At 42.3% G+C, this 27741-nt stretch overlaps 2 protein-coding genes and 1 long non-coding RNA gene across 4 annotated transcripts in view; all 3 read left to right on the forward strand.

Moving 5' to 3' along the window:
• Positions 1 to 16660, forward strand: part of LOC111840511 (myelin-associated glycoprotein-like) — a 40969-nt gene extending 24309 nt beyond the window's left edge. Inside the window, exons 2-6 of the mRNA XM_072716418.1 lie at positions 14060 to 14125; positions 14284 to 14673; positions 14786 to 15082; positions 15494 to 15593; positions 16020 to 16660. Of these exons, the coding sequence (XP_072572519.1) occupies positions 14060 to 14125; positions 14284 to 14673; positions 14786 to 15082; positions 15494 to 15593; positions 16020 to 16047 (881 nt within the window). The 3' untranslated portion in view covers positions 16048 to 16660. The remainder of the gene's footprint in view (positions 1 to 14059; positions 14126 to 14283; positions 14674 to 14785; positions 15083 to 15493; positions 15594 to 16019) is intronic.
• LOC140592626 (sterile alpha motif domain-containing protein 3-like) overlaps positions 1 to 27741 on the forward strand; it is a 229178-nt gene that overhangs the window by 52544 nt on the left and 148893 nt on the right. The window lies entirely within an intron of this gene.
• LOC111848185 (uncharacterized) lies at positions 18919 to 23758 on the forward strand. 2 transcript variants are annotated; one of them, XR_011992987.1, is made up of 4 exons: positions 18923 to 19342; positions 20171 to 22525; positions 22655 to 22744; positions 22940 to 23758. It is a non-coding gene; the product is annotated as an uncharacterized lncRNA (long non-coding RNA). The 2 variants fall into 2 exon arrangements; XR_011992986.1 differs by having other exon boundaries at positions 18919 to 19342; positions 20171 to 22744.

Raw genomic sequence — 27741 nt, forward strand, 5'->3', positions numbered from 1 at the left:
TGACCTGCCACCAGAATGACCTAGGTGGGGTGTACATTCTAGGAGTTATAGGCATATGTCATTTATTGAGTTTTTAAACATCACGAGGGGATGCAAATGACTGTCATTAGATTTAGTTCAGATTGGTGATTGCTAGGCCTGTCAAATTAATACTTGATTTTCATTGGCTAATTATGGCCACCATTTTATGACTTATGACTGCAATAGTAAGGGTATGACCTCAGGATTGGCCATAGTAGACGTGCCAAATTTCACTTGGATTGGCTAAGCGCAGATCAGGAGATATTGGAAGTAGGTATTTGTAGAGCCCCCTATTGATGAAATGCGGGCTGCTTGGTATGGTGTCTCCAGAATTGAGCAGGGAGGTAGGATTTTAAATTTGCTTAAGGTAGGCTAAGGCAGGGAGAAGTTATAGCAGTCAGACTAAAATGGGCCAAATTTACATGGAGTTTGGGCGTGGCTAGTGGCCGTACAATAGTCAAATATCAGACTTTTTTGAATATCTATTGATCAGCTCAGAGACTGGTCGGTTTGACACCTCATTTGTCTGATTTGGTCAGACGGGGTAGGACTTCAACCCTCTGGGGTCTAGAGGTAGGAAACACACTTTCACCGACTAGGGCATGATCACACATTTCTTCAAATATCATAAACTTAATTCATGGCAAATAAATTATTTCTTATATATTTGTTTTGCCATTACACTCATCTTTATTTTAATGTATATTGTAAATATGTCAAATTTTTGTTAAGTTTGTAATTTGACATCAAAGTATAGATATTGCAAAATGCAGTTTGGAACACTTGCCGAAACATTATAAAAGTACATAGTAAGCAATGCTGGCAGTTTGTTTTGATCTCAGATATCTGATCACCAAAGTCTTGGCTACATGAAGATGACTAAATGGTGTAGTTGCAACATTCATTTGGATAAATAAATAAGAAAAACCTAACTCATGTCACTATATCTGGCTCCTTTCATTGAATATGTAGCAACTTTCATGTGTATGAATGAGCCATTGTCACCTGGCCACGTCCCTACCCCTCTTTTATGGTGCTGATGGGGATGTTTCTGGATCGCGTTTCACCGTTGCGCTATTAATAATAGTCACTGCATCATATTTATCTGTGTTACATGTGCTTTAATTCAGCACAAACTCAGCACCAATAATCTGAAACCACTTAGAATGTTATTATTCTATTTTTTGTTAAAATCAACTTTAAACATATACTTTTCAAAAACCTATTTTCAGACATGCTGAGAGATTGTAAAAAATCACATTATAGACATTTCTAGCCAAGACTTTTGAGCTCTGAAGCTTATAGACACAGGGGTTGGCTACACATAGGTGAAAGAGACATTCTGAAATTTTATGTGGTTTGATTACTAAAGTGTTAGAACTTTGGAGTGACATTCTTTTTCTCAAAGTCAGTGGCCTGCACAATGAATATTGATGGGATAGGTGTCCCCACACCCAGTGCTTGAAGTGGGAAAAAATAAGTGCAAAAACTCTAATTTTCCGACAATTGACATTTGTGCGGTGAAAAAAAAATCAAGTCTTTAGGATGTGTTGGTTCAAAAACTATTTTAATTTAATCATTCTTCCAAGCAATAACCTATAGGCATAGGCTACTTTTTTCTAATTCACAAATGGAATACTGAAAAACCATTAAAACAACATGAACCAGACCAGTGTGATACTTGTAGGCCTAACAATAGACTAGGGCTAAAGCTGATGCGATTGGTTGGGACTCAGTGGATGCATATGATAGGGCACTGTCGTGGCTCGTGGGTAATGTAGTCTTTTATTGGTCTTGTGATATTGTCTATTCTCGGGCCACTGTCGCTGCGTCGGATCAGTTTCAGTAAGTACCGGAACGCAGAAAAAAGTGGCGGAACCCAAAAGACGAAAATACAGAAGTTCCGCTGCGTTCCAGCCCACTTCAAGCACTGCCCACACCTGTAGTAGTTTGCATATTGTCAATGGCCCCACACCCATCTGGAATGTCACTGACCCCACACCCATCACTTTGGAAAGGCAGTTTGAAACGCAAGAAAAGTAGCATATGGAGGGAAATCCCGGACATTTTTCAAAAGGAATTGCAAATTGCATTTGCAATTGCGTTTTCCATATGTGGACGCATAAAGTGTGACCCACCCCTGACCCTTGAATAAAACACATGGAATATTTTCAACTGAATTTGTTCTTTTGAAATTTATTTTGAGGCGAAATTAAATTAACTGAATTCATGTGGTTGAATTACATGTATAAACATGCACTTTAAAATACGTATGTTTTGGAACTTAATTTTGGATTATTCGATAAGTGTAATTCAACGTTTTTTTCATCAACGACTTTTGTCATTAATTTACTTCCACACCCCTCTTGGTCGTCGACTGCGAGTGACGTCACTTCCCATACAATCACGCCCCACAGTATAGATACTATAGACCCACCCCTGACCCTTGTAAGACATGGGAAATGCAAAATTTGCAATTGCATTTGAATTATGTCACACTTTATGCGTCTACATATGGAAAACGCAATTGCAAATGCAATTTGCAATTCCTTTTGAAAAATGTCCGGGATTTCCCTCCATAGTAGCAACAATAAAATCTCTTTCACAGTTTATTGGCAGATGGAATGAAAAATGAACTGTGACCATATAAATATGATGCAGTGATGTTGAATCATGAAAAAAACACTGACTAAATCCGTAATCGGTCTTCTTTTCAAAACTTCATTTGTCGGAAGTATTAAAGTTTTTAAAACTAGGTTAAATAGCCAAAAAAGCAAACGGTGTCACCTTTCTTTGTTTTACTTGCATCGGGGGCATGTAGTACTGCTCTCAGCTGAAGATCGCTATTCACGTTCTAAATAAGCTGGGTTTGAACCGGCGATCATGTGATTACAGGCACATAGGCTTAGCCCACTGAGCCATGGACACAGGGATGAGATTTGCCATATTGTAGCCGATCAGTGTAAACACTACCCAGACATGTGCTCTTTTTTATTTTGGTCACAATGGGCGTATTCACATATTTCTTTACGCAATACTAACTGTCAGATTATCATGTTATTATCATGCGAATAGCGCGATTTGCAAGTGGGAAGGCAATCAGAGCTGCTTCGAGAGGCAGACGCTTAAGTCAGTCACTTTTGTTCTTTCTATTCGTATCACGAAGCTGTAAAAATATATTTAATTTCTACCTATATATATTTGAAAAGTAAACCGTCCAAGGTTTCTGAGGGTGTTTTTTAAATGTGTATATGACAAAAACTCGCAGAGTTTAAATGGTTTGGCAAAATTTCTGTCAGGTCCCGCCAGCGGGACCGCCGACCCCAGAAGGTTAAGTGCCTGCAAAACTGTAGACGCCGCTCCGATTCGTCTGTCCAGCTCCCGATCTCGCCTACCCTCACTCGTGAACAAGACCTCGAGATACTTGAACTCCTCCACTTGAGTCAGTACCTCTTCCTTGACCTGAAGAGGGCAATCTACTCGTTTCCGACTGAGAACCATGGTCTCGGACATGGAGGTGCTAATCCTCATCCCCGTCGCTTCGCATTCGGCTGCACACCGCCCCAGAGCACACTGGAGATCCCCAACAGATGAAGCCAACTGGACAACATCGTCCGCAAAAAGCAGCGAGGCAATCCTGTGGCCACCAAACTGGACACCGTCAACACCCTGGCTGCGCCTAGAAATCCTGCCCATAAATATTATAAACAGGACCGATGACAAAGGGCAGCCCTGGCGGAGCCCAACCTGCACTGGAAACACGTCCGACTTATTACCGGCAATGCAGACCAAGCTTCTGCTCCGTTTATACAGGGACCGAATCGCCCACAACAGTGAACCTCGGACCCCATACTCCCGAAGCACCCCCCACAGAGCACTTCAGGAAACCCGGTCGTAAGCCTTTTCCAAATCCACAAAACACATGTAGACTGGATAGGCAAACTCCCAGGCCCCCTCCAGTACCCTTGCAAGGGTATAAAGCTGGTCCAGTGTTCCACGGCCAAGACAAAAACCACATTGTTCCTCCTGAATCCGATATTCAACTATCATCTCACCCTCCTCTCCAGTACCCTGGAATAGACTTTCCCAGGAAGGCTGAGAAGTGTGATACCCCTGTAGTTGGAACACACCCTCTGGTCCCCCTTCTTAAAAAAGGGGATCACCACCCCGGTCTGCCAATCCAGTGGCACTGTCCCTGACCTCCACACGCTGTTGAGAAGGCGTGTCAGCCACGACAGCCGCACAACATCCAGAGCCTTTAGGTACTCCAGGTGGATCTCGTCCACCCCCCGGGGCCCGGCTACCACGTAGCGCTTTAACCACCCTGGCCAACTCAGCCCCAGTGATGGGCAAGTCCCCCCAGCACCCTCAGGCTCTGTGCCCTCAGATGTCTCAAAGGCAGTGTGCATAGATGTATCTGAGGCAGGGTTGAGGAGGTCCTCAAAGTATTCCTTCCACCTCCGTGTGATGTCCCCAGCTGAAGTCAACAGCACCCCCTCCCCACTATAATTAGTAGGAACCAGGAACTGTTTCTCCCTCCTGATATTCCGGATGGTTTGCCAGAACCTTTTTGAGGCCGACAAAGTCACTTTCCATGGCCTCACCGAACTCCTCCCACTCCCGGGTTTTTGCTTCTGCGACCACCCGAGCCACGTTCCGCCTGGCCTGCCGTTACCCATCAGCTGCCTCCGGAGACCCCCGAGCTAATAATTCCCGGTAGGCCTCCTTCTTCTGCTTGACAGCCCCCCCTCACCTCTGGTGTCCACCATCGGGTACAAGGGTTACCGCCACGACTGGCACCGACCAGCACCGACAATCTTGCATCTTGGGGAAGATGGTGGCACAGGAGGTAGTGCTATCGTTCGGCAACTGGAAGGTTGCAGGTTCAAGCCCTGGTTTTTCCTGACCCCATCAAAGTGTCCTTGAGCAAGACACTGAACCCCAAATTGCTCCCGGTGTGCAGGTTGGCACCTTGCATGGCAGCCTCCGCCACCGGTGTATGAATGTGAGTGTGGATGGGTGAATGTGAGGCATAAATTGTAAAGCGCTTTGAGTACTTGTAGGAGTAGAAAAGCGCTATATAAATGCAGTCCATTTACAGCTCCGTATGGCCGCTTCCACAACGGAGGTCCAGAACAGTGTCCATTTAGACTCAATGTCTCCAACCTCCCCCGGTATGCAGTTGGAATTCTGCCGGAGGTGCGAGTTAAAGCTCTGGCGAACAGGAGCCTCTGCCAGACGTTCCCAGCAGACCCTCACTATGCACTTGGGCCTGCCAGGTCTGACCGGCTTCCTCCCCCGCCACCTGGACCCTTAATAATAATAATAATAGTGAAAAATCCTAACAAAAACAATAGGTGCCTACACACCTATGGTACTTGGCCCCTAATTAATAATAATTATGAATTATGAACTTCACTAACATTTCATGTGACTAAGGAAATAGCTAATGCTCATTTGTTTTCTCTTTTCTTAGTTGCTAGATGATGTGCAACAGCTTATTCACCAACTAGATTATTTAGCGACTAAATAACATAACAATTCATTCAAGTTTTAGGTTGGTGTTTATAAAAAGCAACATGTTCACATTTTAAGCTGATTTCGCCGCTGATTAATTGTCTCTCCTGCCTTGGAAAACAGTCTCTCAGATGGAACTGAGGTTGCAACTATTCCAAGATATTTTTTTGTCAGGGTGTGTCGTTTTTTAAATGCTTCATGAGGTTGCTAGTGTTGCTGCTGTGTGGCACCACTTTATCACATACAGAGCACATTACCTTTTGTAGTGGGTGAAAAATAGCACCACACTACACTTTGTTTCCTCTCTCAACCATCCATGCTGCTGCTCTCAGCTCACTCTGAGCTGCAGTGGAGTGAGGATTGAGGCCGTGCTTGACTGAGGCTGCGCAGAGAGCCTTTGGCTCTGACATCCGATAGGGTGCCATAATCATGTGACACGGAAGACGGTCTAAAACATGCCCGGGCTGATTTTCACGTAAATTAAATGCCTAAAACCATCAGAGGTGAAAACAAATTCCACATTTTGTGTTAGCGCAGTGGTATCACGAAATTTTAAAAAGTATTGAGTCCAAAGTATCGAACAGCGGGTATCTAAGTATCGATACCAGAGTATCGATACGCCCATCCCTAATTTCGACTTCAATCACAGTCAAGTGCAGACCTAAAGGTAATTCCTCCTAAAAGTTTGCTGGCTAAATGCTTTCTTCAACCTAACAACAAAATAAAACATTGGTAAATACTGCTAAAGTTTTTCTTCTTCTTTAAACATGTTGGTTAAATATGAGTTTAAGTGCTTTCTTCTTTTAAAATGCAGAAAGTGTCAGGACGCATGTGCCTACTCCTAACAACACGTGTCTGAAGCCTGCATGTATGCGCTAGTTTACATTCATCCCGCTATACGTTTTTTTATTATTCCTTAAATGTAATTAAAAATAACACATTAATAAATACATGTAATGTATTTTTATTCTATTAAAGTTTAACGCCCCCACTATCTCCCAAACCACATGTTCCCATTATCAGCGTATACACACCACGTGGCACAAGCACGTCTGGCACCATATATGGACATAACCCCTGGACCAATCAGAATAAAGGGATATGCCCCCTCCTGCCTATGATGTCATAAACGGACCCCTACTAAGCTCCGCCCAAATGCCCTTATAATCTCTCTAAGTTTTAATTACATTGTGGGGGACATTTGGTCTCTACAATGTAATATAAACCTAATACACGCACATGCACATGCGCACACACACACACACACATATGTACATACATATTAGGTGAAACTAAAACCGAGGTGTATACACAACATTTAATTTCTTAAATTAAGTTATTCTTTTTTATCATGTTTGAGCTTACAAATTTACAATCATCTTGACATTATTAGTTTGCCAGTGAAGCATATTCTTACTTTTTTATCACTGAGTTCTGTGAGCAGCCTGACAAATCCAGGGTATTGTGCAAATTATACCTATATATACTAATTACATTGTCGGACCATTTTTCAGGTCCCCAAAAAAAGATCCGTGAATGCAATCAAAAAACTAAAAATGCCAAAACTCTTTTCAAGACAAAAAAATATTTTGTTTGGTTACTTATGGTTATGGTTAGGGCTGGGTAGGGGTTATGGTCGTCATGTTGGGATCAGAATTTTCACCATTGAAATGAATGGAGAGTCCCCACAAAGTTATAATTACAAATCTGCATGTGTGTGTGTTTGTGTTTCTGTTTATGTATACACTCAAAGTGATAACAAGTGTCCTTAAGGAAAGTGGGTTACTAGATTTTCTTTAAAGTTGCTTAATGGTTGCACCACGAACAGGCTGGAAGATAAAATTGGAAATATCTTACCTGTAGCAAGCACTAAATGGCTGTTTAAAAGATGTGTTTGTATGAGTTACACTTTAGGAATCTATTTAGAGGGTTATAAGAATCTATTCAGGGTGCATCATGCTCTGTATATGCAATGTGAAAGATGATTTTTGCCAGGTATATGTGAATGCATAATTGCTGACATGAGTGTGTAAATCTAGATTATTTTGAAATGCCAAAACCAAAGTTCAGAATCTGAAAATGAAATGAAATTAAATCAGCTATGGATCGATCTGTTGAAAAAGGCAGCAATGGCAAACCATGTTTAATGTCAAAATAGCATTGATAGTGAATCTCGGATATTGGCCTCTATATTTTGCTAAGAAATGAAAATAATGTTGTCCTTCCTATTTCATGCCCATAACCAAAGAATAGCGTGGAGCCCCTAAAAGGACATGGGAGAAGAAAAAAAAATTATGGAAAAAAAATTATGAGTCTTTTTGCAAGATTTCACGATCATGATTTGTACTTCAGTAGTAACTTGCTAAGTTATTGGTATGTATTAGTGCCCCATCAGTGTTACAATTTGTATTCATAGTTGGACTTGTTTTCTTCTATTAATTATATTCTCCTCCCATGTCCCCTTCGTGGCTCCATAGAAAAGTCAATGAAAATGAAGATACATGTAAAATAGAGCTTAAATCAATAAAAGTGTCCCTGTTCTGTTTTTACAAGATGCAGTGTTTCAGTTAAAAAGTATTTGATGTATTTAATATAATTTATTTCATTGTTTTTTACATGGAAAGGAATATGAGAAAGTGCGCCATCTACTGACTCTTTTTAGTTTGGCAGATAGTGTTTGTTAATTTTTAAGCGAAAGCTTTATCCAGGAAGGCAGCTCTGTGTCTCCGAGGACAGTGCTGTCTGTGATCGGGGCAGAGTAACGCAACTCTACACATGCTGCAGTGTTTGAGAGAGCTACCTGCTCTATGCTGCAGAAGGGGCCTGAGAGTACGTGTCCTCTGTCAGGCCCCATCCACTCTTAAGCCCCTACGTCATTTCCGTTAAAACGACAGAATCCATCTTCCCAAACCCCAATACGTAATTTCCGTTTAAACGATAGACTCAGTCTCAAACCGGAACAATACCGTTGTACATATGTGTATAAATATAGTGCTATTGTCCATCCATCCATCCATTATCTCCCGCTTATCCGAGGTGGGGTCGTGGGGGCAGCAGTCTCAGCAGGGAACACCAGACTTCCCTCTCCTGGGCCACTTCATCCAGCTCCTCTGGGGGAATTCCGAGGCGTTCCCAGGCCAGCCGAGAGACATAGTCCCTCCAGCGTGTCCTGGATCTTCCCCGGGGCCTCCTCCCAGTGGGACATGCCCGGAACACCTCACCAGGGAGGCATCCTAATCAGATGCCCGAGCCACCTCATCTGGCTCCTCTCGATGCAGAGGAGCAGCGGCTCTACTCTGAGTCCTTTCTGAATGACCGAGCTCCTTACCCTATCTCTAAGGGAAAGCCCAGCCATCCTGCGGAAGAAACTCATTTTGGCCGCTTGCACTCGCGATCTCATTCTTTCGGTCACTACCCACAGCTCGTGACCATAGGTGAGGGTAGGAACGTAGATCGACTGGTAAATCGAGAGCTTTGTCTTTTGGCTCAGCTCCTTCTTTACCATGACAGAGTGATGCAGCGCCCGCATCACTGCGGATGCCGCACCGATCCGCCTGTTGATCTCCCGCTCCATTGTCCCCCCACTCGTGAACAACACCCCGAGATACTTAAACTCCTCCACTTGGGGGAGGACCCCATCCTCGACCCGGAGAGAGCATTCTACCCTTTTCCGGCTGAGGACCATGGTCTCGGATTTGGAGGTGCTGAACTGTCCCAGCGAGAGCTGAAGGTCACGGTCCGATGAAGCCAACAGAACCATATCATCTGCAAAAAGCAGAGACCTAATCCTGAGGTCACCACCACATTCCCACCATAAACAGTGTTGATGTTGCACCGCTTTCCCGCCCGGAGCCGCCGGATGGTGGACCAGAATCGCCTCGAAGCCATCCAGAAGTCGTTTTCCATGGCCTCTCCAAACTCCTCCCAAACCCGAGTTTTTGCCTCAGTGACCGCCGAAGCCGCACCCTGCTTGGCCTGCCTGTACCTGTCAGATGCCTCTGGAGTCCCACAGGCTAAAAAAGCCTGATAGGACTCCTTCTTCAGCTTGACGGCATCCCTCACCACTAGTGTCCACCAGTGAGTTTGGGGATTGCCGCCGCGACAGGCATCAACCACCTTACGGCCACAGCTCCGTTCAGCCGCCTCCACAATGGACATAGGAGAAGTTCTGCCGGAGGTAGGAGTTGAAACTCCCCCTGACAGGGGATTCCGCCAGACGTTCCCAGCAGACCCTCACTATACACTTGGGCCTGCCAGGCCTGGCCGGCTTCCTCCCCCACCAGCGGAGCCAACCCACCATCAGGTAGTGATCAGTTGACAGCTCCACCCCTCTCTTTACCTGATTGTGCAAGACATGCGGCCACAAGTCTGATGACACGACTACAAAGTCGATCATCGAACTGCGGCCTAGGGTGTCCTGGTGCCAGGTGCACATATGAACACCCTTATGCCTGAACATGGTGTTCATTACGGACAATCCGTGACGAGCACAGAAGTCCAACAACAAAACACCACTCGGGTTCAGATCAGGGGGGCCATTCCTCCCAATCACGCCACTCCAGGTCTCACTGTCATTGCACACATGAGCATTGAAGTCCCCCAGGAGAACAAGAGAGTCCCCAGGAGGAGTGCTCTGAAACACCCCTTCCAAGGACTCCAGAAAGGGTGGGTATTCTGAACTGCCACTTGGCGCATAAGCGCAAACAACAGTCAGGACCCGTCCCCCCACCCAAAGGCGAAGGGAGGCTACCCTCTCGTCCACTGCGGTAAACCCCAATGTACAGGCGCCCAGCCAGGGGGCAATAAGTATGCCCACCCCTGCTCGGCGCCTCTCCCCGTGAGCAACTCCAGAGTGGAAGAGGGTCCAAACCCCTTTGAGGAGACTGGTTCCAGAGCCCAAGCTGTGCGTCGAGGTGAGCCCGACTATGTCTAGCTGGAACTTCACAACCTCGCGCACCAGCTCAGGCTCCTTCCCCATCAGAGTGGTGACATTCCATGTCCCAAGAGCTAGCTTCTGCAGCCGAGGATCAGACCACCAAGGTCCCCGCCTTCGGCCACTGCCCAGCTCACTTCGCACCTGACCCCTATGGCCCCTCCTGGTGAGCCCATTGGAGGGGGGATCCACGTGCCTTGTTTGGGCTGTGCCCGACCAGGCCCCATGGGTATAGGCCTGGCCACCAGGCGCTCGCCATCGAGCCCCACCCCCAGGCCTGGCTCCAGGGGGGAGCCCCGGTGACCCGCGTCCGGGCAAGGGAAACCGTGGTTCCATTATTTTGTGCATCATTATGGGTCTTATTAGCCGCACTTCGTCTGGTTCCTCACCCCGGACCTGTTTGCCTTGGGTGACCCTACCAGGGGCATAAAGCCCCAGGCAACTTAGCTCCTGGGATCATTGGAACACGCAAACCCCTCCACCATGATAAGGTGTGTTATTATTGTGAGACATCAGACTATAGCTAATATGTACTTTTAACAATTATTTTCTTGTGCCATATTTATGCCGTGAAATATTGCACTTTAATAATGTCAGCATTTAAATGTTTGTATAGTGTTGTTAAAAGGGAATTGTACACGGAGAGTGACTATACGAAGCAAGTATTATGCGGGAGGGGGTTGCAAACAAACCAGCAAATGGCAGTATTTTTGTTTTAATGTGGGGGTGACACCATAGGTGTGCATGCCAGTGGTGTGTGTGAGTTCCCGTGACAGGTATGCCCAATGTTATTGTGCTGTGGGATGGGCATAGTGTTGTAGTTCTCGAGACCGGTCTTGGTCTCGAGACCAATTTTTTGTGGTCTCGGTCTTGTCTTGGTCTCGACTCTATTTGGTCTCGGTCTTGTCTTGGTCTCGGACATAGCGGTCTCGATGGGATGGAGAAAAAAAGAGAAAACTGCACATCCTCACAGAACAGTATCATTATTTATTACGCGCCTCAATTCAAATGCAACCAGTCAGATGCATCCATTTCAAAAACGTTACATTTTATACATTTTCTCCACGGACACTGCTAAATGTCCAAAAGTCTATAGCATAGTTATAATTCAAATAAATTAGGTATTTTACATTGATTAGAAAGCACGGTCTTGGAGGTGCAAGTCAATCTGGAGGCTCATTCTCTTCAATTCAAAGCAAAGGATCATTACATAGCTGTATTCATAGCTTACCCAAGGCCTCTGTCCCTGGTATAAGAGACTTAATATGAACATCTTTCTGGTACATCCCATCTCTTTCCCTTGACGAGGTCTGACAAAATGGTTATAGGAGAGGATTGCTGAGAATATTATTTTCCATCAGGTCTCGTAACTATGACAAATCTGGGAGATTTTAAATGAGAGACATATGGATATGGTCTTGGTCATATGGGTGTCTTGGTCTTGGACTTGGTCTTGGTACCCTCAAGTCTCGGCAGTGTCTTGGTCTTGATACCCTCCGGTCTCTGCAATGTCTTGGTCTCGGTTTAGGCGGTCTTGACTACAACACTAGATGGGCAGGACTGGAGATAAAGATGCCACAGCGGCGGGAGCGACAGGATGGACGATCGGAACGGGTTTGACGTTCATGCGACGATTGGGTTGCGGTGGAGATCTTCAGGAGCAATTCCCAGCGACGAGTGCAATGGTGGAGGACTAGTGAGATCGTTCAATGCGCTCTAGTTCCTTCCGATAAGTTTTACTTCTGGTGAACGTAAGGACGCAAATTGGGTGGGTGTGTGCGTGAGTGCGTAGGTGGGAACTGATACCCCCCCCAGTCATTTTTAATTGGGGGAAAAAAAAAAAGCGATTAATTATATTATGAAGACCACTGAAGTGAAGTTGCAATAGTTGTACAATTGCCTAATTTAAATAAATGTTTGCCAATAAATATAATAGTTGTGCTTTGGCACTGGCCATAATATAATATTTTTACGATGTTTAACAATTTTTTCTAAGGAGCCGATGAGAATTCATTTAAATTTCTACAAGAAAAACTACTATTCTAGTTATATACAAACTATGTTGTTTTTAATAAAAATGTTTTTTTTTTCACATTACAGCAAAAGGAAAGCTGTTTATCTTTCAAACCCAACAGAATACAGTATAACAGACATTGACTGACTTTATTATGTGACTGAGCACTAGTCTTAGGACTTTGAGGTAAACACGAGTTGCCTGTAGTAAGGAGAGGAGTTCGACACATGCGTATTTCGATGTGAAGATTAATTTATAAACTGTTAAGCCATACATACAATGTTTTAAGAATTATATGCGGGACAAGATTGATTCTGTAGCGGCAGTCGGCAATTAATCTATCGTGACAAGACGGATTCTGTCGTTCGAACGGAAATGACGTAGAGGCTTGAGAGTGGATGGGGCCTGACAGAGGACACGCACTCTCAGGCCCCTTCTGCAGCTAGACACTCGTGGAATAAGGAGTACTTCATCAAAGTGCACTACAGGGGTGGGCAATCTTATTCAGAAAGGGCCGGTGTTTTTTTTGGGATAACCGTTCGATCAGTTGCTCAAACCCAGTTGTGTGAACTCTTCAGTCGATCAGTCCTCTACGTTCCACTCTAAGCACGAAGTTGCAGCGATAAGCTGCATGCCTAATGGCCCTTTCTGGATAAAATTAGCCACCCCTGCGCTAATCAATACTGTGTAGTCTGAGATTTGTCCCTATTGCTCACTACAGACAGTTGCCGTACTTATGACCAGAGACCCACACAACAATTACGTTTCAAACTACATTTTCAGACAACTTCACATTACATGTGATCGTAGAGCTAAATTATTCCTTGTTAGGTATTAAAGGTTATTACATTTCTTACTTACACGGTGACTATACCCTTATTAGACTGCATTTACCACCATCGCTGACGTATTTACCCGGAACTATGCTTCTAACTACAGCTCGCGAGCTGTAGTTCGAGCTATGCAACTTAACGACAGTGTTTGCGAACGTTCATTCGAACTATGGTTTTGGGAAACACCTGCGTCATTTAACGATGCATTGTACTACATAAGTGCACAGTATCATTACCTCAGTAGTTCGAACTACTGTATGGTTTCGGGAAACACCTGCGTCGTACTTACATAGTTCGAACCATGCAAGTTGCTAACATAGCTAGCAACGATGGTTTTGGGAAACGCACCCCATGGCTGCCCACAGCCTGTAAATCGGCGTACTACCCTCGGATATCGGCCGATGCCAATACATTAAAATATGCTAAATATCGGCTGGCTGATATATCGGTCGACCTCTAGTGTGGATGCAACATGAAGTTATTTGATAATCTATGCATCTGTATAGATACTATTCATTATTTATGTTTATTTCACCTGTTTTCTTTTTAGTTTCACCTTTGCTTCACCAATAAACCTGGCAAACCATTCCCAGAGTCTTGATTGGAGTAAAGCGTTTAGCTGTCTGTCAACAAATGCACAGCATGCATATAGGACAGAACAGTCCCCAATAATCTAAAATTAGTGATTCTGACATAAGACAGTTTAAATAGATGCTTAACAATGTTCTTATTGTTTTACAGTGTTGTTGAACAGAAGAAATATGGATTTTCTTGGAAAATTGTTTCTGTATTGTGTCAGTATGCAAGGTAATCCTAATTTACCTCATCCTCAAAGTTTATATTATATCCATTCATTATCTCTCGCGAAACCTGTGTAACATGTTTATAACATATGATCAATGTAGTGGAAAATGTTAATAAATATGTATTTTGTTATCTGTTCTCCTTTTCTCTACACTCCACAGCTTTCTTTTCTCCTGTCTTTTCTGCTGAATGGGAAGCAGAAGTTCTGGCAAACATAAATGCTCTGACAGGATCGTGTGTGGTGGTACCCTGTCGCTTTCGATACCCCGGTGGCCAAAAACCCTCTTCCAGACTAAGTGGCCTTTGGCATCTTCACCAGAAGGAAGAGAATTTAAATACTAAACAGTACATTTTAGCTGCTGAAGTATCAAAAGTTATTGACAGTTTTAAAGACCGCACAAGACTTCTGGGAAAGCTTGGCGATGATAACTGTACTTTAGAGATTGATGGAGTTAAAGACCATGATAATGGTCCATTTTGCTTCAGGATTGAAATTCCTGATCAAGATATTTTTTCCTTTCGAGAAGGATGTGTATCGATCAGATCCTTTGGTAAGTTTATTTGTCTTATGTACCCCAAAGTCACAATTGAATATATTATATTCTGAAAGACTCATTGAAACAACTTTTTAAAAAAAATCTTTTTGAATTATATTCCATACAGACACTCCAGAAAAGCCAAAACTGACTTATAAAGAAAAATCATATGAAGGGCGACCCGACACCATCACCTGCTCTGTTACTCACACTTGCCCTTCTCACATGCCCGTCCTCACCTGGAGCTGGCCCTTCGACAATGAGATTATTATCCATTACAATAACCATAAACCCGGAATTTGGGAAGTTCAATCTATCCTGAGCTTTATTCCAAATGCACGTGATGATGACAGTGACATCACTTGTACAGCAAAATTCCACGGAGGGAAAAGCTCAGAAAGCAAAATGAGCCTGCGTGTAAAACGTAAGATGGGCTTTACACTTTTATTTACTTCATCTGTATGATTGGGATCTCTGTGACTGCAGAATGTAAAGTCTGGCTTTAATAACTTTTGTAATGCATGTATATTCAGAGTTCTGCTATAAGTTGTGGTTTTAAATCATTCCAGAAGTATAACAGTAAAAAATATGGTCGATTCTCTTTTAGAGTTGGAATGAATTGCTTCAAAGTTTAAACTGATCTATATATATATATATATATATATATATAAAACTACTGGTTGACATACAAGTTATGTATATTTCTAATTGATTATCTTTAACATGAAGCACATGCATATTGCATAAGTATAAGTTCACCACTACACTAAATATTATAATGTATTCAGTACATGTAGAATATAGAAAGTTTGTTTTTTCCCTCCAAACATCCAAGGTGAAATGGACATGTTCCATATCATTATCCCTGTGACGGTTATGGCAGTTACTGCTGCTATTTTTGGTGGACTGTGCTTTTTAATGAAGAAAAAAGACATGTAAGTAAAAATAAATGAAGTATATGCATAGTGCAATTAAATATGTTTTTCTTTTCAAAGTAAATGAAAGAAACACATAGTGATTCCATGTATTGTTAAACCGTTTCAAGGTCTAAACAGGAACATTTGGACTAGCGACCCCTACTCTCCATTTTAAGTAGCAACACTGTAAGTAGGAAAGTAGGAAGAAAACAGCCCTGTACAGTTAGCTAAATAATATAGTGGTAATATTATGCTTATTAAAGTTATTCAAAGTGCTGATTTTTATTTGTATATAATGCTGGCAACATGGGGCATTTGTTTTTTTCTTGTGGCCAGCATGTGTACATGGAGATAAATTTCACAGCAATCCTAGTCCAGCATAGAATGAATACAGAGTCTGGGAAATGATGAATGAACATTGTTTTGTTTTTTTCTTCTTTCTAGTTGTATCTCTTTCCAAACTTCACTTTAAATTTATGAGAACATGGCACTGACCCATGATGCTCAGGATAAAGAAACAATAGAAGAGACAGCCACTTTGTGTTCTTCCTTCTTTTTCTTCATCCTCCTGTTTTTTTATGGTTGGTTTATCTTCAGCATTATAAATTCAGGCTACGTTATAAATCTAAACCAACCAAGAATAACAGATATCATTAGACTAACACATTTTGGAAGATTTTTCTAATTTTTCTTTCATTGTGAATCAATTATACTTCAAGCTTGATATAGCATGTTGCTTTTGCTTAGATTGTAATTTGTAATTTTCTATGAGATCATTTTCCATGTCTCACAACCCTGAACGTTCAGAAAATAGATGAATGGGTCTTTTGTAACAAAGTAAAAGCAAAAACCTAGAAGGAAATGTACCTTTTCCTTAATTAACATATGCAGTATATTAATATTTTGTTACTGTTGAAGACGTTTCTCACCACAGAGATTAAATGGAAGCAGTTTACAGAAAATGTAAAAGACGCAAGGATTTCTATAAACTGGATAGCAGTTGTTTTCTTTCAGAACACAAGAATGTTTGTGGGGAAATCTACTGTTTCTTCTGCTATGTATATAAATAAATTGATGTATGATAATTTGTTGTATGGTAAAAGCTGGTTATAAAAATAGTTATATCTAAACATTAGTGTTTTAAGATGATGTGAGGGGGATATAGGTCTCTTGAAAGAACAAACAGGCACACTGAGGTTCACTTCTAAAAACACTTTATTACAAGTAATACAAAATAACCCTGCATTAAAATCAATACCAAAATATTGGATAAAAGGCAATGCAAAATAATCTCGAATCACAAGTGATATCCAATAGTAGTATTTATATACATTATAAACAATAATCAAACTAAAATACAACTGATTATATGTATATATAAAAGTGACAATAAAACATGCATACATAGAAAGTACAAATTCATATTATTATGGGCCTATTCATGTAATGAAAGGCCCATATTACTCTTCACCTAGTAAACTACATTTTGCCAATTTGCGCTGAGCCCGTGAAAGGCACGGAGATCACATTGGTGCCAAATCGTAGGGCTTGCCCAGCCAGACGGATTGTCATATCGTTTGTTTCCGTATTCCTTACGGATTGCATGCAATTGCCTCTCAAAGTCGAAAAAAAAAACTTTATTATTATTTATGGGCCTATTCATGTAATGAAAGGCCCATATTACTCTTCACCTAGTAAATTACATTTAGCCAGTTTGCGCTGAGCCCGTGAAAGGCACGGAGGTCACTTTGGTGCCAAATCGTAGGTCTTGCTTAGCTGGACGGATTGACATATCGTTTGTCTCCGTACTGCTTACGGATTGTGTGCAATTGCCTCTCAAACACGAAAAAAAAACTTTATTATTATTATTCTTCCGTGATTTTCCGCAATTAATGCGGGTCGTACCGTAGCATGCAGCCAGGTAATCTATATATCAAAAGTGAGTCCTTCATGGTGTGAGGTGTGCTATTACTTTTCTGCGCAGAATATGTTACCATGGTGACGTTATTCACGTTAAAACACACTAAAAATCCCATAGGAATGCATTGAATGCTAACTTTTACCTAGCATTAGCCTATACCTAACTAACCATGTGAATAGTAGTAAGGATCGTCTTTTTTCATGGCAGTGAATGGCCCATTGACTTCAATGCATTTCAGTCAAAGTTGTCCCACTCGGCCAGCGTTCATACCACAGCAACAAGACTCGGTATTCAACCTTAGGCCTCATCACCCAACACCCCAAGTCCACCATCTTCACCCGCACTCGTCTTTCATCCCTCGTTCTGTCCCATTGACTTCAATGCATTTCTGTCAAAGTTTTCCAAATCGGCCAGTGTTCATGCCACAGCAATAACATTCAGTTTTCAACCTTAGGCCTCATCACCCAACACCTTAAGACCACCATCTTGACCCGCACTCGTCTTTCATCCCTCGTTCTCTCACATTGACTTTAATGCATTTCAGTCAAAGTTTTCCCACTTGGTCAGTGTTAGTGCCACAGCAACAAGACTTGGTATTAAACCTCAGGCCTCATCACCAAACACTTAGCAACTTCCTTGGAACCACCTAGCAACACCTTAGCAACCACCTACAATTTCATAGCAACACCTTAGCAACCATCTAGCTATGCCTAGCAACCAACTTCTGTGAGCATAGTAACGCCTTCTGACAACATAGCAACGCACTTGCAGCACCTAGCAACCACCTAGCAACACCTTAGCAACCACCTAAAATTGCATAGCAACACCATAGCAACCATCTAGCTATGCCTAGCAACCAGCTACTGAGACCATAGCAACGCCTTCTGACGTCATAGCAACCACCTTGCAGCACCTAGCAACACCATAGCAACCACCAAAAAATGCATAGCAACACCATAGCAACCATTTTGCTATGCCTAGCAACCAGCTACTCAGACCATAGCAACGCCTTCTGACAACATAGCAAACACCTTGCAACAGCTAGCAATCATCTAGCAACACCATAGCAACCACCAAAAAATGCATAGCAACACCATAGCAACCATTTAGCTATGCCTAGCTACCAGCTACTGAGACCATAGCAAGGCCTTCTGATGCCATAGCAAACACATTGCAGCACCTAGCAACCACCATGCAACACCATAGCAACCACGTAGCAACGCCTAGCAACCAGCTACCAACACCGTTGCAATGACTAATAACAACATTGCAACCACCTAGCAATGTCTAGCGGCACTACAGCAACCGCCTAGCAGCACCTTAGCACCAAACTAGCAACATCATAGCAATCACCTAGCAGTGCAGAGACCAGCCACTTTATTAGTAGCACAGGCTCTTACACGGTCAGCAGAATAGGCCCATCTCAAAATTTCTTCAGGAATTTTCGTTTCTAGTTTATTTATTATTCTTCCGTAGATTTTCGGCAATTAATGTGGGTCGTACCGTAGCGTGCAGCCAGGCAATCTATACAGAGGGAGCCACGTCAAATAGCCGCGGCCGTGTGAATGGCGTGCGAATGGCGTACGGCTGCCCTATGGACGGCGTAGTCCCCCCTCCCTCTCAAGCCAGATAGGCGTGTCAAGATTTCACAGTAAACACGCCTATTTATTCATTTACCTAGTGCCACCACTAGATGGAGCTTCGTTCTCAAGAACATGTTAACACAAGCCAGCAATCTAGCTGCGCTGAGTTGCAATCACGTGATTTTAACCACCCACCCCCGCCGAACTGACGCTATCAAACTGCACTACAGAAATGAAGATCGCGGCTTAATGGACTATTCGCGGTAAGTGGTGTTTTATTTTATAAAATTTGTTTGGGGTAGTTCACAGGTTACTTCCCAGTTTAGTTTTTTATTGGCCGTTTCGAAAATCACTGGCAGCAACAGCAGCGGTCAGATGTGACTTTAGATAACTTAATGATCTGTTTACCAAGTCTGGAGTTAACATTACAGCTTACTGTCAGTGTCACAAACTAACAATACAATGTCACTCCTCTTTTCCTCAAAAAGACGCTAAAGCTTCGAAAATACTATTAATGTCCCTATTACAAAAACTGCACTACTCGAGAAACATACAGTAAATGTGTTTGTGCTCTCTGAAAATGCATTTATTTATTCTTTGGGTAAGAGTTAATCTGCAGGTTATTTCTGTGACTGTAATATAATGTGATGTAGTTCATGAGGGACAGAAGATAAGGATAGCTGTACAGGAGCTAGCGAGCTAAACGCTCATAACCAGGTTTAAATTTTTCCCATTTTTTGCATGGTAGTTTTGCAACGCATACTGTACAGTACAGTGTATATACTGCTCATATACAGTATGAATGTTATATCACTTAACTTATTTGTATAAAAAGCGCATTAAGTAAATTCTCAGTTATTTTAATGCAGACGATAATACAAACAGTCAGTGGCTACTGTTAACAAAGTTCAATGGTTAACATTAGCGCAGGCAGTTTATTTACATTCCAGATTTCCCAAAACAGTATTTTACACACTCTGTGTTACATAGGTTTATTAGTATATTTTCTTTTTTTATCTTAACTAGATATTCTGTAAAGCGTATTTACAGTATCTTTTTCTTCACTAAATTCTCCTGTTCTCTTTAAGCAGAGCTCCGCTATGGAGGCTTGGGTCAGACGGGTGACGGCTGGCCTTTTGGAGCTACTGGAGGAGCCTGAACAAGCTGTTGAGGGAGCTGGAATGACGTCACAGTGCAACAGATCTAGAATGATGTTTGGTCAGATCTATATTCTGAACATAGAATTGCAAAACGTCTGACAGTTTGGCGGAAACAAAGACTTAAACTGTTGCATCTTTGATAGTTTTTTTTTAAATAATATTTTAGTATAAAAGAACCAGATAGAGACTAATCAGCAGATGGTGTTATCCGGGTATTTTAATGACCTTTAAGCAAAATGCAACATGTACTGTATTGTATGTTTTAGACAAATTACTGTTTTAACTCTGACTATTTTTGGAAGAATAAATTTTTAAGTCATGTTTGCGTGTTTTAATTGTTGGGGTATTGAAAAAAAAAAACATTTACTTGAACCAACTACTTCAATGGGCAGAAAATGGGAGACATTCTTAAATTCAGTCTGTCTGAATCGTTATAAACGCCAAATTTGGGAACCATGTTTAACACTAACATCCCTGAAAAAATCAAGCTCTCCTCACAAGGAACCCCCCCCCTCACTCCCCACACAAGCTGCTCGCAGCCTCCTCAGCGCCGATCAACACTTATTGTTTTGCAAATGAAGCGAGTTTCACGGTTTCAACCTCGAGTGAGCACAAAGACGTTTTTCTAAGAGTGTGGTCTGAGGAATCATGAAATACAGGTTGTAATATATCGTACAGTAATTTGAAATACAGTTCAATCCCCATTTCTCGTGATTCGGCAATTGCGATTTCAGTTTTCCCACCGTCAGCCAAATATATTACGGCGCAAACAGTGTAGACAGTGTTTATTTTGCTGACCATTACAAAACTGCCATGTCCACAAAACAGTGCATCTTTAATAAGCCATGTTTACAAACATAGCTATAGTGTACAGTACAGTATGTGCGCTGGTAGGGATTACATTTCTTCATCAGTTCATTTTCCACTGTGCCCCCCATTGTTTTTCACTATCATTCTCAGTACATTATGAAGTCCGGTGATTAACGTACTGCAGAAGTCTTGTGTGACTTTTGTCTCCCAAAAAGCCTCAATGGCATGAATGAGCTCTTCTTTTGTACCCGGCTTTGCCTCCTTTCGGATGAAGTCTTTCATCGAGTGCCAGACAAGCTCGATAGGGTTCAAATCCGGTGATTCTGGCGGAGTCTTCACCCAGTTGATTCCCTCTGCCGCAATGCATGATGCAGCAGCAGTGTGCTTTGGATCGTTATCCTGGAAGAAGCGATGATGCGGTCCAAAATATTTTCTTATATATGGTCCTGCAGCTGCTTTGATTATGGAATCTTCAAAAAACTGTCTGTCCATAATTCCTTCAAAAATTACAATAGGCCCTGCTCCATATCTTGAAATCATTCCCCAGACATGGACCTTCAATGGATGTTTAGGCCGTGGTTGCAAGCCAAATGTCCCTTTTTTCGGAAACTCTGTCGGGCATAGTGCTCCAGAGCTACTGTTGTTTCATCTGTAAACAACACATCACCCCATATCTCCCCAGACTCCATCCACTGAAGAGCTTGGTTTAGCCGTGCCTCCTTACTGCGGTCTCTCATCATTGGGGTGAAACGAGTCATTCCAAACGTCCACCCAAGTTTTCTACGAGCTCGGCGAACACTGGTGATACTCAGATGAACGCCGAAGTCTTTGAAAACTTTCTGCTGCACTTGCTGGGCGGTCATCTCATCATTAGCCAGGGTCATGTCGTCAATAGCCTTCAGGATATTGCTACAGAAATCAGAGATAACCATTAGACAAAAACAAACATAACTTGTTCTATGAATAACAGTATCACACACTTGTTCAGTATTTGCTCATTCTTTTTATTACTTACTGGTGTAGTTTCTTTGGATAAGAACGTCGAGGATGTCTCTCCTTGTAGTGATATCGCACAACACGAAGCGAAACCTTAATCCCCAATCCTGCAAAATGCTGCTGTATCTGCTGTGCTGATTTTCCACAGGCCCGCATTTGTCGAATTTGTTGTGAGCACAGTTGAGTGATGTGCGGCATCTTCACAACACAATACAGTCGTTAAAAAGGTGAATAATCGCAGTGGTTGATCTGCGCAAAATTTAATAGCGCACAAATGGGCGCATCTCATTCTGGTTGGCTAAAATATTTACAGGTTGCTAACCAATTGGATTCTGCTGTATTTGGTCAGTATCGCAATCCAGGTAACAAATAAATAGCGCTCAAGGTTTTTGAGAGAATTACATCGACTCCATAATTCTGACAAGAATGGAAGCGGCGACATTCTACAAGACACAGAGACCACAACGTGTTTCAGCTATGGTAAGCAAGTTGTTCCCTTTTTTTGGGTGTGAGTTGAGATACTGTATGTTACCGTAAGCCCTAATATTGTGTACAGTATTATGCTTTGGTGTCATAATGTGTGACTGATTCATGTTTCTCTGGACACAGATGCCGTCCTCAGCAACCAAAAAGGTAAAGCAGAGGACACCTGCAACTCCCACCACGAGAGGAAAAGTAAGAATGGTGAAAAAGAGAGCGGTAAGTTGAATTAATGTACTGCATATTACAGTATATTAAAATACATTATGAAATATATAATGGGTGTGAGTTCAGATATGTTAAGCTCTAATATTGTGTACAGTATTATGCTTTGGTTTCATAATGTATAAAATATAATTCAGAAAATATTAAATATTTTTGAATAGCATAATTAAATAATATCTTTTTTTGCAGGCTAGCGTTCTCTCGTCGCCGCTAGTTTACTTGGGATCACCAAAGAATCCACTAGTTGCTGAGATCGGGGACCTCCGAAGTCGACTGGCAAAAATCGAACGATGGCTGGCCCAACCCGAGGTAGTGGGACCGTGTGAGGGGTGTGCGGCCCTAAAGACGCAGCTGGAGGATGTGACCCAGAGACTGGAACAGCTGGAAAAAGACAGAACCTCCATTCCTCCAATGCGGCGGCAGCTCACCTCTCCCTCCCCACACTCCTCTTGTGGACGTCGCCTATTTGGGTCTCCGGACTCTGACCAGGGCAACGCTGAACTGAGCATGTCACCATCGTTTTTAACCTCCACCCCAGCCCGCCATCTCAGCCTTAACCTGAAGAAAGGCACGCAGCTTCCAGATGTGCCTCTCAGGCCTCTGACTGCTGAAAGGGAGGAGACATTTTATAAAGAGTGTCTCCAGCGAGGAGAGCGTCGCCCAGATATATATGCGGCCAGTGTGTTTTTGGCGCTATGGCCATTTGAAGCCTACCAGAGTTGGGCAAAGCAGGTAAACTGGGGTGGGACAAACGGCAAAGCCAAATTGCCCAACAATTTAAAAGACAAGGTGCAGGAGACTGTCATGCGGAGATTTCCGGATCTCACAGCGGACCACTGGTTCCGGATCAGAAATAAGATCAACGAACGACTGAGAAGTCCACGTAAAGTTGACCCTGAACAGTCACGGGCTGGCTATACTAGGACTTGATGTTTGTTTTCATTTTCATTGTTTTCATTTCATTTCAGTGTAGCTATATTTTTTGAATAAAACTTCATTTTTCATACAGCGTTGGCTTAATTTGTGATTGAGACAAATGGGTTTAATTGAAATAATTTATATTGGTAGGAGTAAATCAGGCTCTAGCAACCTTGGGCAAATAAACCATGTTTAACACTAGCATCCCAGAAAAAATCAAGCTCCCTCACAAGGAGCCCCCGCCTCTCACTCCCCACACAAGCTGCTCGCAGCCTCGTCAGCGCCGATCAACACTTATTGTTTTGTAAATGAAGCGAGTTTCACGGTTTCAACCTCGAGTCAGCACAGAGACGTTTTTCTAACAGTGTGGTCTAAGGAATATCTTAATTTGAAATACAATTCAACCCCATCTCTCGTGATTCGGCAATTGCGATTTCAGTTTCCCATCAGCCAAATATATTACGCCGCAAAAAACTTACTTTCGCATGTGTGTTCATGTGTCTCCATATCACATTCATTCGATTATAATTCTAATTATAAATATTGTGTGGGGAGTGAGGGGTGGTCCACCAAAGGTTCCGAAAAATTTCGTAGACCTCAGGAATGCCAGTGTTAACACTAGCATCCCTGAAAAAATCAAGCTCTCCGCACAAAGAGCCCCCCCCCCCCACTCCCCACAGACACAAACTGTATTGATATTTATTATCATTATATAAACGAATGAATGACATACGGAAACAAACACACGCACACAAAAGTCTTTTTTGTTTGCGCCGTAATATATTTGGACCGCCGTCTTGTCTTTACAACTGAATAAGGTGACGCAGATTGTTGCAGACATAAACTGTATCTATATTTACTGTATAACTAGAAATATAACCGAATGAATGTGATATGGAGACATATGAACACACATGCGTAAGTCTTTTTTGTTTGCGCCCTAATATATATTGGCGCTAATGTGGCCAGCTTGTGTGGGGAGTTGGGGGGGGGCTCCACCAGAGGCTCCAAAAATTTTCGGAGCTTTCAGGGATTCTAGTGTTAATGGCGCATGCAATCTGGAACAAATGTCTGCCCATACAGATCAGTATTTCTTTTGTCATTTAACCATGCATAATGCCCCCCCATCAAAAAATCTGATGGGGCATTAATCACTTATCACAACTGTGAATAGATGTGGCAGAAGAGACAGATTAATTACCTTTGTAATGCCAATTTTTGACTATAAGTAAAAAAAAAACATCAGCGAAAACATCATCAAAAATATAACGAAAACAAACCAAAGCAGAAGTTACATTTTGAGCGTAACTTTGCAGCAAAATAGTATTTATCAGTATACTAAATGGAACTAAGTAAAATACACCGTATTGTAAAATACTGTACATAGCCCGCATTTGTATTCCGTACCTACAATGATCGGTATACTGTAGATAAATTACAGACGTTACCGTGTCTTTAAGGATCATTAAGCATGTCTTGAAAAATACTTCACTAACTACTGTAGTTTCATTAATTCATTATTTAATAATAAATAGCATAATCATCATGGGTTGTGTATTGAGTGATTTAACAAATCTGTTTTATTAATCAGTTTGTTGTTGTTTTTTTTACCACGTCATCTATCTATGAAACTATGTTTGCAATAAAAGAACTGCCTGTACTGTACTGTATATTAAAGATACGGTGCAGTTAACTGTGCCAGTCAATGCTCCACCTGGCGGGATTATACAGCATTGCAACCATCTTTTTAGAAAGCGCATGGGGCGTTTATGGGGCGGGGCTTCGTTTACTGCGTCATCGCGGGGAATCACATTCCGTGCACGGATCGTGCATTGACCTTGCATGGTTCTGCCATGGACCCGTCACGCTCCAGGCGGCTATTTGACGTGGCTCCCTCTGTACATCAAAAGTGAGTCCTTCATGGTGTGAGGTGTGCTATTACTTTTCTGCGCAGAATACGTTACCATGGCGACGTTATTCACGTTGAAACACACTAAAAATCCCATAGGAATGCATTGAATGCTAACTTTTACCTAGCATTAGCCTGTGTCTAACAAACCATGTGAAGAGTAGTAAGGATCGTCTTTTTTCATGGCAGTGAATGGCCCATTGACTTCAATGCATTTCAGTCAAAGTTTTCCCACTCGGCCAGCGTTCATACCACAGCAACAAGACTCGGTATTCAACCTTAGGCCTCATCACCCAACACCCCAAGTCCACCATCTTGTCCCGCACTCGTCTTTCATCCCTCGCTCTCTCCCATTGACTTCAATGCATTACAGTCAAAGTTTTCCTACTCGGCCAGTGTTCATGCCACAGCAACAAGACTCGGTATTCAACCTCAGGCATCATCACCCAACACCTTAAGACCACCATCCTGACCTGCACTCGTCTTTCATCCCTCGTTCTCTCCCATTGACTTCAATGCATTTCAGTCAAAGATTACCTATTTGGCCACTGTTGCTGCCATAGCTACAAGACTAAATGATTAAATCAATAAGTAAATGCACCTGCTCTTCCACGGTCAGCAGAATAGGCCCATCTCAAAATTTCTTCAGGAATTTTCGTTTCTAGTTGTTATTCTTATGCAATGATAATTAATCCCAATAATGAACGAATCAATACACAGACACTGCAAAGCTATTCACACTCGGACGTGCCATCTAGAGGTCGACCGATATGGGTTTTTCAATAGCCGATAGCGATATTTAGGAGTAAGGGTCAGCCGATGGCTGATATATGCTGCTGATTTTTTTTAGCTGATAATTGGACGTTTTCCCTTCTATTTGCATGGTAAAATATCACACTAATAATAACAAATAATACACAACATTTCTCAACTTTGCATTTATTGAATACTGACTTGTGTAAATTTAAATATAAACTTTAAAATACAACTTGTAAACAATAAACTTATAAACAATAAAAATAGCAGCATCAGAATCTCTTTTAGTGCACAATATAGTGTTGGCTTGGTGAAATGCTGCCATGCAGGATTAGATGTTTGTTCAGCCAACAGACAGCAATTACTAAAACAGAAGAAGAAATGCAGATACATAAAAAAAATGCCAAATATCGGTCGACCTCTAGTGCCATCATTACCCATCTTCACACAAGGACTGGGGAGCTCCTTTCAGTCCTGGCAGGAGACCAACACGTGAGTTCTGAGAAAGTGCCAGGTGATGCGCGCTCTATCCCACGGCTGAGCCTCGGTCAACACTGAGATCTCCCCCTTCTTTTATACTAATTTTGGGCACTGCGTGCTGGCAGGGGATGAGCTGGCCAGGCTCACCCCTCCCCTCAGGCAATGCGTTCTCAAATTTCCAATTTTGTCCAAGTAATACTCCTCCTGAGGATGGGGTAAGCGTCCTACACACACTGACCGCTAGGTGCAGTTTCAATCAAAGATAATTAGACCTTGGCAATGCCTTCCCTTCTTCCTGCCGCTAGGCACGGCTTCAATCAAAAATAGTAATGAGCAATACTTTCTCTTCTCTTTGAAGACAAGGCAGGTGTCTCATACGCTGACCAGTGGTGTGCAAAACATATTGAGCAACACCTTTCCCTGTCCTCAGAAAGCCCCTCAAAACCCAGAAAAACATGGTAAGCGTCCTTGAACAGGTTAAGCACCAGAACAAGGATTCTTTCGACCAAGATAAGGATACTTTTTCATGAGAAACAAGTCTTTTGTTATATAAGTGATCAGTAAGGAAAAAAAAAACATGCTTATGCAGTTTAACCTTAATACAATAATATTATAGGTGAATCGTGGACAACATATCCGAATCTCAGGATGATCAGTCCATACACGATCAGAATCAATCAATACCTCAATCACCTCATATTTATGACAGTAACAGGAGGACAATGATTAATTGTAGGCAACGTAGTCGTCTGCAAGTTCGTCCTAATACAATTAGTATTAATGATAATACTGTGATGCTTACAGAAACATCATTATAATACACCTGTAACTACTTCTGCCCTATAATTAGAAACATGGTTAATGAGAACTGAATTTAATTGAGCTTTGTATTGATTACAATATAAACTATAAATGGGGCTGTTGGAAC

This window comes from Paramormyrops kingsleyae, chromosome 9 (genome assembly GCF_048594095.1).
Source record: "Paramormyrops kingsleyae isolate MSU_618 chromosome 9, PKINGS_0.4, whole genome shotgun sequence".
NCBI classification, from domain to species: Eukaryota; Metazoa; Chordata; class Actinopteri; order Osteoglossiformes; family Mormyridae; genus Paramormyrops; species Paramormyrops kingsleyae.